The following is a 16,322-nucleotide window of genomic DNA, read 5'->3' as shown; positions in this document are numbered from 1 at the left end:
TGTATACACACCGATCCATCGCAAGTAATGCTGGAAAATTTCTCGGGTCATCCAGCTGTTTTTATTTGCATGGTAAAAAACGGGGAGGGCTTCCAATTTTACATGTTTTAAGCACCGTGGCCTTTCAAATTTCCCAATGACAACGGGCTTATTTTGTCCGTGCCCGTTTGGTTGACGCACAGCCCCACAGTAACACGCACTTTACTCTTTTTCCCCCCATGGCACCTTTGCCCTTTGAAACCCAGGGTTGCGTCAGGTAATGCATTAAAAAATAGCCCAGTTTCAGGGGCCAGCGAGGGTGAGCTCGTCGAGGAAAGGGTCCCGGATTAGGGACCCTTCGAAGTGCTTCGGCGAAAAGTAGTCAAGTAGTCTTCGAAGTACGTTCACAGCAGTGCAAAGGGTTAATTAGGGGTGTACGAAATACTCCGCGCGACCTTCCTGACATGTTAAACTACGAATTATTGTCGATGCTATGTTTACGAACAGGCACGTAAATAGGGGCATAATGTCAGCCGCGATATTTTAACTGAACTCCTACTCCCCCTAAATTCCCACAGTGAGGTTTTTGGCGACCCATTTCTCTCCAAAGTTGCATTATCATTTACGATTTCGCACTTTTGATGGACCACAGTTGGAAGCGCTGATTTTTTAGCTACTTACGCCGGCGTAACTAGTTTTGTTGACAAATTTTTCGCCGTAGTTCGTATAAACGAATGCCATTTGTTCCTAGGGACCGAGCCGAGGTTCGTAAATTCAAAACATTTCGTATAATCGAAACTTCGTATAATCGAATAGCGCCATGTATTTAGCATAGGCTTTTCACCGGGACCGCAATATCACTTCGTATAATCGAAAACTTCGTAAAATCCTGCTTCTTAAAATCAAGAGTTTACTGTACAATCATGATATTGTCAATAAAAATATCACGGTGAAGAAAGCGCTTGATGAGTCCAGGAAGCAATCTAACATCTCAGACTAAGGGCAGAAATAATAATAAACTGTTTGATTTACATAAATTACGCTGGATAATAGGGAATTTGCTGTGTAATAATAATAAATTAAAAATAATACTATTCTAACAATTGATAGAAAATCTAATGATAAAGAAGGACTTATATTAGCCATTTATGAGAACTCCAAAAATTGCTCTAAGTTTCTCCTTCTCCACTAACAAGATTGTAAGATTGCCAATTTCAGACCCCATATATAAGAACATGTATTGTATATCTCCACTGAAGAGATATGATGGAAGTTCCAAGAAGACACAGCTTAATTTCTTTTCATCATTAACTTCCCAAATCATTAAACATCAAGATGGATCAAAATTATTGTTCTGCTTACCTCTCCTCGTGCTTGGTTATGGTTCTCTGCGGTTCTCTGCCACCGTCCACCACGACGAACATAGACATTCTGGGAGGGGAACCCACCTCCAAAGAACATGTTAAATAGTTCTTCTGCAGAGATGTCAGCTGTAACCAGAGAGAGAATCAAATTTAAAACTGTACAATAGATACCTAACGACATTTAAACGTCAATAAAATTCAATTTGATATAATATGTATTAAAATAAAACTTGCGTAATTTTTCAAATCATAACCAAATATCTCATACCTGAAGATTGTGACTACATTTTTATTAGCCCTGATTCAGAGCTGTTTGATCCATATTTTCTTTATGTGCTCAAGAATTGGGTAAACCACACATCTGTACACTGTATCTAACTCTAGGGGGTTATTCTGTATTTCCCAAAACAAAAAGACCACATCCAGGGAGCTACAGATGTATCATTCAATGAGTCATTCATTGCTCGAGGCAATAACAATGAACCGTGCCCTTGGAAGGAGCCATTAGCTAAGTGAGCTATTGGCCTCGAGCATTCAAGGTAGCCACTTATTGAACTTTCAAACAATGCTCATACTTACAAGGAGACATCGCCAAAGTGATGTTCGGGATCTGGATGCGGATGTTATATTCTAAAACCATATAGGTAAGATAGAAAAAGTGTCACGGCTTTCTTCCACATAGGCCCGGGTTCGAGAGATATTCGCATGTAAAGATTTTGCGCAGCATGACAGCCCTTGAGTAAGCGCTCCCCCTCAAATACGGCCGTGGCGGTGCGGTCTAGGGCGTTAGTCCCCTAACCTGTAGTTGGTACCCTGGGTTAGTGTCCCAATGTCGGTAATATCTTTTTTCTCCTCTAATTTTTGAAATCACTTTTACATTTTATCCCCATTTGTTTTATTTAGTTACTTCGCGAATTTCAATTTAATATCAATTTATGGATTTTAAACGAAACTCCGAATTGTGCCCTACCACGCGAATTAGAGGACGTATATAATTACTTGCACGTGAATTTCCATGTAATGTGCTCATCATGTGCACTGATTCACACCTCTGCCTCGCATTAATTAACCGATTGTACATCTATTCATGAATCGTTCCCCGGTTTTTGACGCGTGTGTCTCCACTTTCGATGTCTTTTTTCCATTTCTGAAGCACTGGTATTTACCGGCTTTAACGTTTTTTTATTCAAAATGTCATTTCCACAAGGCATTCCCTCCATTAGATTTTCTTCATAGCCCACCCACTGTCTGCCCAACAAATCTCGATCCTTACAACAGAATATCCTTCCACTCACCATGCCTCCCTTATGACCTGCCTTCTAGCGTCCTTCAAAGACTTCCGTCGCAACAACCCTCTGTCCTCAGCTGACCCTCGATAATCCCTGAATAAGGCGCCGAGGCCAAATTGTGTGAAAACGGGTGCGAAAGGTAAACAAAGAAGACCTCGAAAGCGGCTTGATTAGGCTGCTGGAATTGTACTGGATGGGTAGGAGGGGAAACTGGCTAGGGTCAGTAACTGAATGTGAGGATAGGCAATTGTGTTTATTTGTAGAGAAGAAAGACTTGAGATTACGAATATATGAAGAGGCTGTGGGAGCCATGGCTAGGGTGAGGATGATCAAATTCCCCCGAAATTTGCCGGTAAGTCATTATATACGTCCCTTATTCGCGTGGTAAGGCACAATTCGGAGTTTCGTCTAAAATCCATAAATTGATATTAAATTAAAAAATTTGAGAAGTAACTAAATTAAACGAATGGGGATAAAATGTAACAGTGATTTCAAAAATTAGAAGAGAGAAAAAATATTGCTAACACTGGGACTCGAACCCAGGGTATCAACTACAGGTTAGGGGACTAACGCCTTAGACCGCACCGCCACGGCCGTAGATGAGAGGGAGAGCTTACTCAAGGGCTGTCATGCTGCGCAAAATCTTTAACTGCCTGCATCATGATTTGTTTATCTCACACAACAATTGAAAGGATTGATTGCTCTCATACTATAAGGTTGCCTCATAGTTGAAGAAATTTATAAACTTAGGCCATGACCTCATCCCTTACTTAAAACATTCGTAATCCATGATTATAGAGATGGGTCAAAAAGAACCGAACTGCCAAAACGAACTGTTCACTGGAACATTTTTTTCGGCCCCTTTACCAAGATGATCTTTGGACTTAGTTTTTGGCGCCTACGATGAAATTTTTTAATGTGGATGCATCTCCAAAAATATTGTTTAAAACGCGATTCTTGCTCGAAATTACCATAACACTCTCCACAAACCTTACGATACCACACTAAGCTTTCATGTACTCTAAACGCATGATAAACAATATTTTCTACCGAATGACCCTACCTGTTCACTATGAACCGATATTTTGAACTGTTCTTTTTACTGAACAGGATCAAAGTGAACGATTCATAAAAATGAACAGTTTAACCCACCTCTACATGATTAGAACCTTCCCTTAGCATTCCTTCCAATAAGGATGAATAGCTTACTCTATACCAACTTGAACAAAGAGAGCATATGGTTCTGGAGTAATGAAATATAACCTCCTTAAATCTCAAGTTTGTGGAATTAATTTCTTTTGGAAACTGAGTTCACCTAAAAACCTAAATTAAAATGCCTTAAATCATTCCTGTATACAAAATGGAGACCCATGATATGAAAGCAATAAAAATACCTACAAATATAACACTTCTACAATAATAAGAACACAAAATCTTGAGTTTGATGTACTGATAATTCAGTTCCTTTGGGCAGATTTCAACCAAAGGCGTGGCCACGGCAATAATAGCACATTTATCAAGATCACGTAAAACGTCGAGAGGTGTAAAACTCATGCACGGATAAGTAGCAACATGCACAAACCGCACCTGGATAATCGTGACTCTGCTGTATTTATTTGATGAAAAAGGGAGATGGCAATTTTTCAACGTATTTATCTAATAATGTACAAAATCTTTTGACTGTCAGGTCATTTTCAATTACAATGGTCGAAACAATTGTACATTATTAAATAAATTTGTGGAAAAATTGCCATGTCTCTTTTTCATTAAATCAGAATGTCATTCCACCACATCTCAACTGACTCAAATACTTGTACAGTAAAACCTCTATGTAGTGAACCTCTTTACATCATAAACCTCCATACATCATACCACCCCTACAGTCCCGTCTGATTTACATGTAAATTTATGGGCAAACCTCTTTGTAGTGAACCTCTTTATATCGCAAAACCTCCACCAACCATACTAAGGAGATACCCCCGAGACAGCCTAACTACCTCCGCAAATCGTTCCGAGACAACAAGAGACAATTAATGCAGCTGCGATTACATACATGGAATGACATTTTCAGCAATAAATATTTCACTCGTTTTTTTATCTTATATACCTTTAATATGCTGTAATTTTCACCTTAATCGTTAGTTGTGGCTATTTTGTTCAATATGAGAGCATACCTAAAGGTAACTAAGAAAAATGGTATCCAACTATCCTAATCATTTTAAGTGACTGTTGAATTGAGAGAGATTACATCGTTTTCTCTCAAATCATGGTAAAAATCATGCGATAACGCTCCCCCCCTTTCTGTAATTATTAAATAATAAATATATGTTCACTAATGCATGCATGTTTGTTTAAGTACACCCATGTCTCGTATAGCGCAAGGGATGCGTTCCTTGGGGTCTTTGCGCTATACGAATTTGCGTTATACGAGAGCGTTTTAACATAGGAAAGATAGGGATGCGTTCCTGGTAGCATAGGTCTTGGGTATTGAATTTCCTCTAAAACATCTATATTCCCATAAAAAGCCTTAGAAAACATTATTTCTATAAATATTTATAGTCTAAAACATCTTTAAAGATAGTATTCACGCATTCAAAGACTTTTATTCACGTTAAAAAAAATTCTTACGTGCTTTCGAAATTCCATCCTGTCGTGCGGGTGGGCTAACATCTGCTATCTCAGGGGATCGTAATGCGTTGCCGGCAGTTGATGATTTTTCAAACTAGTCTAAAAACAACTATTGTGTCACCCAGGCCCTTTTGTCGCTCATCGAAATGACAGGAAAATGCTACTTTAAATGCCATTTCATAGCTAGCGGAGTTTATGAATGATAAATCATTTTAATTTGAAGTCCTCCGAGTCATTAGCAGCTACGTGAAACAGTCTTTAAATGCCTTGAAACCTGACCCAGGTTTTCCTTCCCTGAAAATGAATGAACGAGAATGCATTCTTTTCCAAAAGAATATCGTCTCATCAACACTAAAAACTAGTTGAGGGGGAAAGGAGCCACTTTCAATAACAGCTTGGAGTTCATCAGAAAATGTTGTGGTGGCTGCGCTATCAACACTTGCAGATTCACCTGATATCGCCGCACTGAAAATACCTGCTTGCCGTTTAAATTCTGGAACCAACCGGAGCTTTCACTTAATGTCTCGGAGCGATTACCACTCTCGTCTTTTTGTACTGATTCACCATGAACTTTCCGTATGTGTAGACCGCTTGGTTGAAGTTGGTGCGGCAGAGGTCACTGATATTTTAGCTTCGTCTTTATTCAGAATAAGGCATCGTGAGTTTAAACTTCCGCGCAATATCGCTTTGACGCTCTCCATTTTCAAAGCAATTGACCTCTCTGAAGTCCTCTTCTAGGTTAACGGTTTTTCTTGATAAATTCTTGATTTTTCTACAAGCATTCCTATTTTTTGCCATATTCTCTTGGTTTTTACTATTCCTGAGACGCAGAAGGGCTATGACTGCGGGGAGGGAACGAAGCCATTGTGTTTAAGACTCTATAGCGGACCCTTTTATGTGTTGATGCTATTCATGCACAACTCGGTCACCGCTCCATTTCTCCCCCGTGAATACTGATGACCTTGAAGGCTTTAGCGTAGACTCTCTCCCTGGAAGTCAATCGCCCGGTAACCTACGACGGCAAAAATACGTCTCCAACCGTATTGCTGAAAAAAAACTCATTTCCACTAGCCCCACGCTTAATTAACGATCTAAATTATTTATTATCATTCTGTTAAGGAGACAAGATAAATCTTCGGTAGGCCGGCTATCTAGACCCAATGACGAGTAATACTTTTGGCAATTGCGCAGCAATGAATTTCGATTAATATGTAAACAAAAAAGAAGATTTGAGGCAAGAAATAATATTAATATGCGTAAGTTGATAGAAATTTCGTGTGTACTTAGCGCAAGTTCACATTTTATCACGAGAGCGTTTAAGATTTTTGATTAGGCTACACTGCGTTGCAATGTTTCCCCGAGGAACGAATTTGCGCTATATCGAAATTGCGCTAATCGAAATTGCGCTAATCGAAATTGCGCTATACGAGACATGGGTGTACATAAATATAATGGTTTAAAAAGGCAGTAGTGCCTTTCATTTCCAAAGGATATTAAAAATTGGTGCCTATCACTAAAACCTCTCTATAGTGAACCTCCATACATCAAATTGCCCAAATTTTGGTCCCCTCCATTACGATGTAAAGAGGTTTTACTGTAATTGCTTTACTTCTAGCATATTTGCTACAACCAATGAAATTTAACTCTAGTTGCCACCGCCATCAAATATGACAGTAGCACAACTAATCATAACTGCACCAAACAGAGGTCCAGCAGGGTTCCCACTCAGACTAAATTATAAAATTCATTGTTTTTTCCACGTTTTCACGGTCTAAATTTCGCCAAATTCAAGGTCTTTTGATAAGCCATTTTCGGAAGAATATATTGATCACGTAACAATAACCGGCCGCACGTTCACTAAAAATTTAGCTGCAAACGCAACAATGGAAGTGCTCTCATGATGTCGCCAATAGTTACCAAAATTAAAGGTAAAAGGTTGTGAGTGGGAAAATGGAGGGTGGTAGGGAAGTGAATTTTTCGACAGGATTAATGAACAGTTTGGTTACCGGTCTTCCAATCACAGGCTTAAGGTCTGTGTATCGTCATGGCATATTGACCAATAATAGGGTAGTTTCCTTCATCAAAGAAAACAAAAGTCATTGATTGCGATTCGTTACCCACCATTATTGTATTCATAATATTACATTATTAATACAAATTATTTCGTTTTAGAAATACCGGTTTAGACGAATGGCAATGGTCCATTTTTATCCTCATTTGAAAAGGGCCAGATTGGCGCCCATGCGATGCCACTCCACGTGACGTCACAGGGACCTAGTTTCTATAGGAGAAGATAGGAGTAATACATCGTCTGAGATTACCAATGCATGCATGAGGCGCAGAGCTCAGGGAAACATGTCTTAATAATCACCTATTAAAACTGGCTAAGGTCGGAAAGTTTTCTTCGTTTGATAAGCTATTAATAAACCTTTTTTAAGCCAAGCGCTACCAGCCAGCAAGATACTCAGCTACCCGCTAGCACCCTGCGTCCTATCAGCGCTCAGAGCCTCGATCAAGGTCACCTCACAAGGCAGGAGGGGGAACCAGAAATACGTCACACGGAGAGATTTCCTTACCCGTCGCGTTTTCGCGTGCTTGAAAATTTTCACTTTTCATTTAATCGCGAAAAATAGATATCGTCATTTAAAAATCTAAAAGCGTGAAATACGTACTCCAGGAGTAATAATCTTCCGATATAGACAATAAAAAAATAATAGGAAACCACCCTATTGCGCTTCGAATATACGTGTGCAGATGAATGCGTGGACAGTGTCTGCGAGTGACTGACCTTGAAATAATGATCGACGTATCGCTTTTTCTTTTGATCTGTAAATCGTAGATCTTCAATCATGTTTGAGAGGTTTTTAAGGTTTTAGGACAAAATTCATGGCTATTTCCAGGTTTTTTCACGTTAGACGAAATTCACTGCTTATTCACGGTTTTAAGGTTTTCACGGTTGAGTGGGAACCCTGTCCAGAGAACTCGGATGTCACACACCGCAAAAAAATATGACCATACGTCATCTTCCACAATTTCCCACAGACAAGTTTCCATAATAGATATACATAACACTGTTAGAATGTTGAAACAGAACAAAATTTTGTGTTTTCCACAGAGTACTATAAAATTCTATGACTGGTTCTGGTTGTAACACCAGATCATACAACAGAATTAATGAAACAGAATACAATACAGCCTGACCACATATAACAGAATTACATGCAACAGAATTTTATAGTAAATTAGGGGAAAACACAAAGTTACGGTCTTAAATTAATATGGAAAGATTCCACTGAGTTAGATCTGTGTCATACTATTTACTGGATGTGCCCATAGAGAACAAAAAATATCTTTACCATTTTTAATCCTTATTTACAAGTTAAGGAGAAGAATGCTTTCCATATCACCCACATTGGTGAGTTTCATTGAAACTCTAAGTATAAGCCAGAACATCTTTGAAAATTTTGGGATAAGTTTTAGCAAATACCTTCAAATCCTCGAGAATAGCCTTCTCGGTGCCACTGGTTGGCGCTATATCGTCCCTGCTGCGGGAGACGATCCTCTTCCGACCCATAACTATCATACTGCTTCCGTTTAATGGGATCTGTGAGTGTTGCTACTGCATTGCCAATTGCTTAGGATGATACAAGGAAAGAAATCAAAACCCTTGCTCACACTCTAGTCACCACTGCCATCAAATGCGACAGTTACACAATTAATCACAACTGTAACAAAAAAATGTCCAGGAAACACTTATGTCACACACCACAAAAAATATATTGTAAAACCTCAACAAGTGGTGGATTTATGAGTGGAGGCTAAAGCTCCCTTGGGTCGAAACTCACACTAGATAAAATCAAAATTTTTGGAGGCTCCCAATTTGTACAAATGTGTTCAATTATATTTTCTGATACATTTACCTACTATAACGAAAATAATTACAAATTAGCTCAAACTTACCGACTATTTTTCACACTTTTAGTGTGCTACAACCCAGATTCAGATCCAAAGGGGGGAAAGGGGAGATATAGCCCACCCCCTTTGGTAACCAATTTACACCGGATAGAATGGTGAATTTGTTTGGACCCCCACTATTGCTGGGAGATTACCCACCCCCTTGGCCCTATCCTGGGAGATTACCCACCCCCTTGGCCCTATCCTGGATTCTCCACTGACCTCAACTTAATTTTTCCTAACAATATACATTTCTTTTGCAACTCTACCAGCACTAATACTTAAAGGATTTTACACATAATGATGAGAAGGTAACCCCTAAACAGAAATTCAACAAAAAGGTATCCATATTTTAGAATACAATATGTATTCTATATAGATATTATGATTTTAATGTTAAAATTATTATTATTATTTGTAGTAGTATGAACTAGGATAGTCAAAAATACATTTTTTAAACTATCTTCACCTCCATATCAAACATGGATGTACTACTCAGAAGAAAGAATTAAAAATCTCCCAGTAACATGCAAGCGAAATCACCAATTCTTTGAAAAAATGCATCACTCTTTCCAAACTGAATTATATGTATGCCCTGAATTTCTGTTACGGGACCACAAAAATGTGTGACTTCATAACAATTTAATCAATGAACTAGCCGAAAAGGGAAAGTAATGGGCACTGGGAAAACTAATATGTACCAAGCTCTGAAAATTTAAGAAACAGATTCGTAACACATTCCACATAATAACAATGTCCTCCTTCAAATAAGTTTCTGGCTACATTCCAGTTCAGAAAGTAAACAAAAGTTAACAAAAATAAAAAATGGCTGGCTACACAGTAATACTTAGGCAAAATAAAATATGGAAATTAGAAATAATTCAAGACAAAAACTGCTGATACAAGCACCCTTGGATGACATTTTCTAATGACACCACAATGTAGTATAAGCTCACCAACGTCTCACCTAAGTAGTAAATAACTTGCATCATGTTGCATGCTACCACAATTTAGGGGGAAAAGTCATGCAAGCAACTTTAATAATATTTTATAGACTTAACATACCCTGCATTGCCTCGCAAATATTTGGAAGATGCTCATTTCAACTTTTTCTGAGATTGAAATTTAACATTTGATATAAAAACTAATTGATTTTTAAATCTCCAATGTTTTTCATGCAAAATTCATTTAACACTAGAATGCCGAAGGGCGTCATTTTGACACCCTACGTGTACATTTATTACGGAGCTGGCCCTTAGAGTGTGTTGTAGAAATAAATCTTTCGTGACTTTTATTCATTTTTAGATCTTAACAAAACGACAGTAAAAGAGATACCCCCCCTAATTTTTTTCATCTCAAAAATTCAAATTTACCTTGAATGCCGGAGGGTGTCATTTTGACACCCAGTATATTATATCATTTCTTTCTTCGGTTTAGGTGTCTCGTGGGATGCGGCTTGATAATTATTTGTCAAATTAGTATAGTAGTAAAGTGACGTGCGCGACAATGCAGTTAGCTGCTGCCGAGCCTCTGTGTTCGGCTGCCTGGCTCGCGCGCGTGTTTGGCGGACTGGGTCGCTATGGTCGCGACCTGCTGCTTGACTTGCCTCGGCAGTTCTGTCTTGATAATGGCACTGCATAGACGTGTTATGACGGAGCAAAGTATTGAAATACTAAACGATATTTCTGGAGACGTGTCGGAGAAAGCGTCTGATGCAGATGTTGAGTCGAACAACGATTGGGTTGCACAGGAGGTGCAATTTAGATCATCCAAAAATGATGAAAATAGTGAGCACCGTCAGTTTCAGTGTTTTGTATATTTCAGTTTAGTAATTTAATCACGAAAGATACACATATTTATTTTACAATACGCTTATACACATAACTGAGTTACTGGATCTGCACTGGTTATCGGACAGAAAAGAAATTGTGCGTGGTCGTGACATGGTGTGCCGACGTGAAAGGGGCGCTGGGTAGACTTCAAGGCGATGTCAACTCCTTGTTCAAGATCGTAAGAAGGAGATGGCCATGCTGAGGAATCATAACCTGGGCCTAACATAACCATTGACGAACAGCTGTTTCCAAGCAAAGCTAGATGTCCATTCAAGCAATTCATGGCACCAAATCCTGATAAGTATGGGCATAAATACTGGTTCGCAGTATATATAAAGACAGCATGTATTTGGTAAACTGATTCCATTAAATTCCAGATTGACCAGAGGCGTCAAGGACGGCTCTCGTCAAGCTGGCGATCGCGTTTCAGATCATGTTGTATTGAAACGTATGCAACCCTACATGAGCAAGGGCAGGAATGTAACCACTAGCATTTGTTTCACATCACTTTTGCTCTAGCTCTACTCAAAACAAAAGGGTACTTGCCTTTCGGGAACCGTAAATAAGGGAAGAAAGGAAATACCTGGTGAAATAAAAGCTTCTCGGGAAGAGTTGTAATCAAATAAATTGAACAAAAATGGTGACGTAACACTTACTGTTCATCAGGGCAAACAGAAAAAAATGTGTTCTTGTTCTATGATCTCTTCGCCCTCATATTGACATGAGTAACAACTCTAACAAATCGCCCGAAACAGTAAGGTGTTGTAATGAGATAAACTTTGAAGTAAATATTATTGATCATATGGGGCGGAAAACTAGGTTAGAAATAGAACCAGGCGATTGCCTGTTTTTTTCTTTCCAGAATACTTTTGACTTGGTCACTATATATTCCTGAATACTATATACATATAAGGAAATAACTTCACAAAAGATGTCCCGAATTATTTTTACAAAATTTATCAGAATAGCTTGCTTTCCATTACATTAAGTCAACGAATATCTGGCAACCAAATCCAGAACTGACTAGGGATTGTCAAGAATAGATAAAATGCAATGAAAACAGAACTGTTGCTTTTTGTAAGTAAAACTAGTGAAAAGTCAGTAAACCTAAGGCCAAAACAGACCAAAAGTGCCAGAATGTAGAGAATCAACTATTTTGATGAAGCTTTTCGTAAGTCTGTATGAAAAAGCATTCGATTTCTTTTTGGGTTCATACGAGGTTTTTGTATATTATTTATTAAAATTTCGTAGTTTTGTGACCGCAATGGTTTTATTTTAATTTTCGTCTATTGAAACACACTTCTACATTCTATGACGAAAAATTAATGAAAAAAGTTAACAATAATTATAAGAAGAAAAACAATGTCCTATTCATTTTATTCTATCTATTCATTCATGTCATATTCATTTTAATTTTTTTACACATAAAATTTAACCAATTACAGCGAACAACAAATACTTATAAAAAAGTATTCAATGATTATATATAGGTATTATTACACCTTCATGCGTCCTCTAACGTTTCAGCGCAATCTTTTCGATGGATGCCGCATTCCAGGAGAGTATTTTTTCGTAAAAATTTTTTTACTTCAGTGGCACTCTATTAAAACATTAAGTGTTTTCATATTAGGGCAAAAAATCAGTATTAAACAAAAGTTGACACTATCTACTCCAAAATAAAACTAATCTGCAACGTTAAATGCATACTAAAGCATGGGTGTCAAAATGACACCCTCCCGGCATTCTAGTGTTAATCTGCTACATGAAAAACATATTTGATAAACAAAAACTCTCTGCACTGAATTAAAAAGTTTAAACTTTTCAATTCAGAGCGGAAGTTATTTCACTCATTAAAGGGGATAACATCTTGAGCTTTTTTCCCACTCTATATGAAACTAGTCCTCGAGTTATTTAAACCATAGGTGGCCCATAACCAAGCTAACAAATACTTCTCATTGAGCAACTTATTAGTGCTACCTCTGCATTATCATAGACCCCTCTATAGATTGCTTTTCCTAGAACCATACCACATAAATCTACATATGCAGAATCTAGACAATTAAAAAAATGATATAAGAGGAGGTAATTTTATCGTGACCCCTCTCCTAAAACAGGAGACTAAAATGAAGAATTAGTTCAAGAAAGATTACACATTACATAATACTTCAAGAGTAATATTGGTGGGCAATAAAAATAAATGTATCTTTAAAATTATCTCCATCATAAATTAATGAATATGTACTCATCTGATCACATAACTGTTTTACATTCGAGGGATTGACGAGCAAATTGCCAACGAACATCAATATAATGAAACGCAGTCCATGTTATACATAGAGGAAATATATTGTGAAATCACCTTTGAATGCTTCTGCAGCCCGTGGTGTTTTGTTCTTATCAGGATGAAGTTGTAGGGCTTTCTTTTTATAAGCCTTTTTGATTTCAGAGTCAGTTGCTTCCTTATCCACTTCCAGAATTTCATAGAAGTCTTTGCATTTATCTAATATCCTGAGAAATAAATTAACAAATAATTGCAAACCACACCTTTGCATGCTGAGATAAACGGCTTCCATTCTGTGCGGCTCAACAAGTAGTTTAATAAAGTATGTAAATAATGACATGGATGGATACTAAATAACATAGGCAATGCATTAAGACAGATTCTCTTAAGACTTACGTCAAAGTCTTCGTGTTGTAAGGTAATACAGAATATCAATTAAAACACTAACAAGCAAACTTCTAGAAAGTGCAACAAAAATTACCTCGTAACAGCTTCTACGTGCTCCTTTGGATAATCATTTTCCGTGTCCGATGTCCTTGCCTCTTCTTTCCTGGTAGCTACGAAAAATTTTGGGGCAATTTAATAACGCACAAAACAGACGTGAAGCAGCAAGTTCGGTATTTAGAATAATACCGAATAGCCAGGCATATCTTGAAAAAAACTAACCAGTCCGTCTCTTTCTAGGTGCATCCTCCGGCTCGGCACACTTTTGATGAGAGCTATTTTTCGACAAATTGTCCAGTAGATCTGCAAGCAACAACAAACCGTCTCAATGCAAAACCACCCGTAACAATAAATTATAAAATCTCCGACAGTTTTGACTAAATAATGGTCTAGCGTGACATTTTCCTTTTCCCATCCGCTTTAATTATGAAATAAACCAAAACAACATTCACTTATTAGGTTAGCGACAGAGCAACTTGGCAAACATTACCTTTCGCTTTTTGAGTGGGGTATAGTTTTTCAGCCTTCAACAAAAAACGCTCGGCTTTTTCAGGTCTTCCTTCGAAAATGGAACGTTCTGCTAATTCAATGCACCGTTCGGCTTCATCCTTGTTTCCTTCCATCATGAAATCATATCTTGGGAATGGATTACCTGTGAAATGACAATAATGACGTCAGATGAACTTCCTAGAGACCATAGAGACATCTTCAGGGTGAAGACAGAAACAATTGATCCTGAATAACGTAAATCACTTTAACTTTAAGACGAGTATATATATATATATGATGTAACGATATAAACTCATATAAACTTTGCGAAAGGATGTTGGCGTTGTAGCGTTGTAATAGCAGTTGTAGGCCATAATATCCGCGATCGGAAATCTGTTTGACTGTGCAGCGAAATAGTTTTCTTTCGTAGGTGACTCAACGGTAGATAGATGTGAGGATCGGTTAGATAAGATACGTAGATAGATTCGTGGATGTGCCAATTTTTTATAATTTATAGGTATAGATATCACGATCTCTACCTCGTAATCAGTTTTCCGACAGTTTAATTTTTATATTGAATGATACTCATTACCGAGAATGTTTTGTCGATTTAATCTCATTGTCTTTTCCCCCAAAGTTACCCTGAGTGGCAAATTCTTCACCTCAATTGTGTGTTACTATTTACCTACACGTGGAATTTCATCATTTGCCGAAAGAATTAGAAGCAGTCAAGCGCTGAAAACATGCGAGGCTATACCTGATAAATGCTATGAACATGGAAATTATTTCCTGTTTTCTTGCGACCCGCGTAAAGTTCTTGTGCACAAAGAAACTACATCCGACAAAACTAAACATTACCGTTTACGTGGCGTCAATTACCGAGGTATCAGTCGCTGTTCCTCGATTCAATCTGCCATGCTATTAATCGTAAAATTACTACATCGTTCTGTTTGCCGTTTTAGCTGTTTCCACCGTTGGTATCAATGTCAAAAACGATGCTGTATTTTTGGGATTGGACTCTGATTCCGTTTCTCAGTTCGCTCTGGAGATTCCAGGCGATGAGGCATTGATGGAGAGGTTCGCTGATTCTAACGGACGTTTTCTCGGAGTACGGAAATCCTTATTTTTGCTACCAAACGCTGAGTCGTGTATTACTTCACAGGTAACAGCCATGAGTTGGGAAAGTTAGGGTATCACAAGCAGTTCAGCCTATTAAACGGCATTTTCCCCCAGACAGTTCGTTCTAACGATATTTTCATATTTCAGGCGTGTTCGCTGTTATCATGGCACAAAAAGAAAATGCATTGCCCCGATTGTGGAGGTGTACTTGTAAATTTTGGATCTTCTGGCACAAAATTTTGCCAGTCAGAATCCTGTGTCAGCAATAAGACGAAAGAAAGGCATCATCCTCCAATCAATCCTGTTGGGATCACCATTCTATCAGATGAGTTAAATTCTAAGGTTCTATTAGTTAGGCAACCAGCTCATCTCCCTGGGATGTTTACGTGCGTTTCTGGATTTATTGAAGTAGGTTAGTAATATGATCACATTTCGATGACTTCATTTTATAAAATCCTTGAACTCTTGTAATTCACAAGTAAATATATCAGTTATATACTTTTGAAAGCATAAATAATCTCATGTAAATATGTACAGGCTTTGAACTTATATTTCCTCAATAATGTGTTGTTTGCATTTTGATGGGCTTGAGTGTGGGAATTAAATGTTTATACTTGATCGTATACTTTCTAGATTGCAATATTTGTTTGCCTGTAGTATTGGAAAAGTAGCATTCTTTAGTGTGGTAATAGATCTTCTAGTGTTACAACCCAGCTACCTGAGTGACTGTTGTCCATAAGGTTGAATTGCCAAGCTGGAGAAGTAGAATAGTTGTCATGGAGGTACTCTTCAATTGAAATTATTAGCTCATCAAACAATGTTTTGAATGATTGGATAATTACTAAAAGCCACTTGATTAAGCAAACCCCATTTGCTCTGAGAGGTAGTTCCCACTATCAAGGTGCCTCAGGAACTTTGTGGAGATAAATTACACAACGATGAG

General features: G+C 37.9%; 2 protein-coding genes across 8 annotated transcripts in view; one reads left to right on the top strand and one right to left on the bottom strand.

Annotated features, from left to right (window-relative positions):
- The window catches only part of LOC124161048 (dnaJ homolog subfamily B member 12), a 29,052-nt gene extending 14,589 nt beyond the window's left edge, over positions 1-14,463 (bottom strand). Inside the window, exons 1-6 of the mRNA XM_046537208.1 lie at positions 14,262-14,463; positions 13,994-14,074; positions 13,809-13,884; positions 13,406-13,554; positions 8,748-8,894; positions 1,342-1,469 (exon numbers count right to left, since the gene is read on the bottom strand). Coding sequence (XP_046393164.1) covers positions 1,342-1,469; positions 8,748-8,894; positions 13,406-13,554; positions 13,809-13,884; positions 13,994-14,074; positions 14,262-14,397 — 717 coding nt within the window. The 5' untranslated portion in view covers positions 14,398-14,463. The remainder of the gene's footprint in view (positions 1-1,341; positions 1,470-8,747; positions 8,895-13,405; positions 13,555-13,808; positions 13,885-13,993; positions 14,075-14,261) is intronic.
- Positions 14,464-14,583: 120 nt separating this feature from the next.
- Positions 14,584-16,322, top strand: part of LOC124161047 (NAD(P)H pyrophosphatase NUDT13, mitochondrial-like) — a 34,087-nt gene continuing 32,348 nt past the window's right edge. For 5 of the 7 annotated variants that reach the window (XR_006865306.1, XM_046537207.1, XM_046537206.1 and 2 more), the window contains exons 1-3: positions 14,584-15,143; positions 15,223-15,422; positions 15,527-15,791. Coding sequence is in view for 4 of the 7 variants with exons in the window: in XM_046537207.1 (XP_046393163.1) it covers positions 14,858-15,143; positions 15,223-15,422; positions 15,527-15,791 (751 nt within the window). In the remaining 3 variants the exon portion in view is untranslated. The remainder of the gene's footprint in view (positions 15,144-15,222; positions 15,423-15,526; positions 15,792-16,322) is intronic. The other 2 variants (XR_006865305.1, XR_006865304.1) reach the window with 2 other exon arrangements.

Source organism: Ischnura elegans, chromosome 6 (assembly GCF_921293095.1).
Source record: "Ischnura elegans chromosome 6, ioIscEleg1.1, whole genome shotgun sequence".
Taxonomy (NCBI): domain Eukaryota; kingdom Metazoa; phylum Arthropoda; class Insecta; order Odonata; family Coenagrionidae; genus Ischnura; species Ischnura elegans.
Note: the sequence above shows the minus strand (reverse complement) of the source record. Positions and strands in the feature narration are given on the sequence as shown.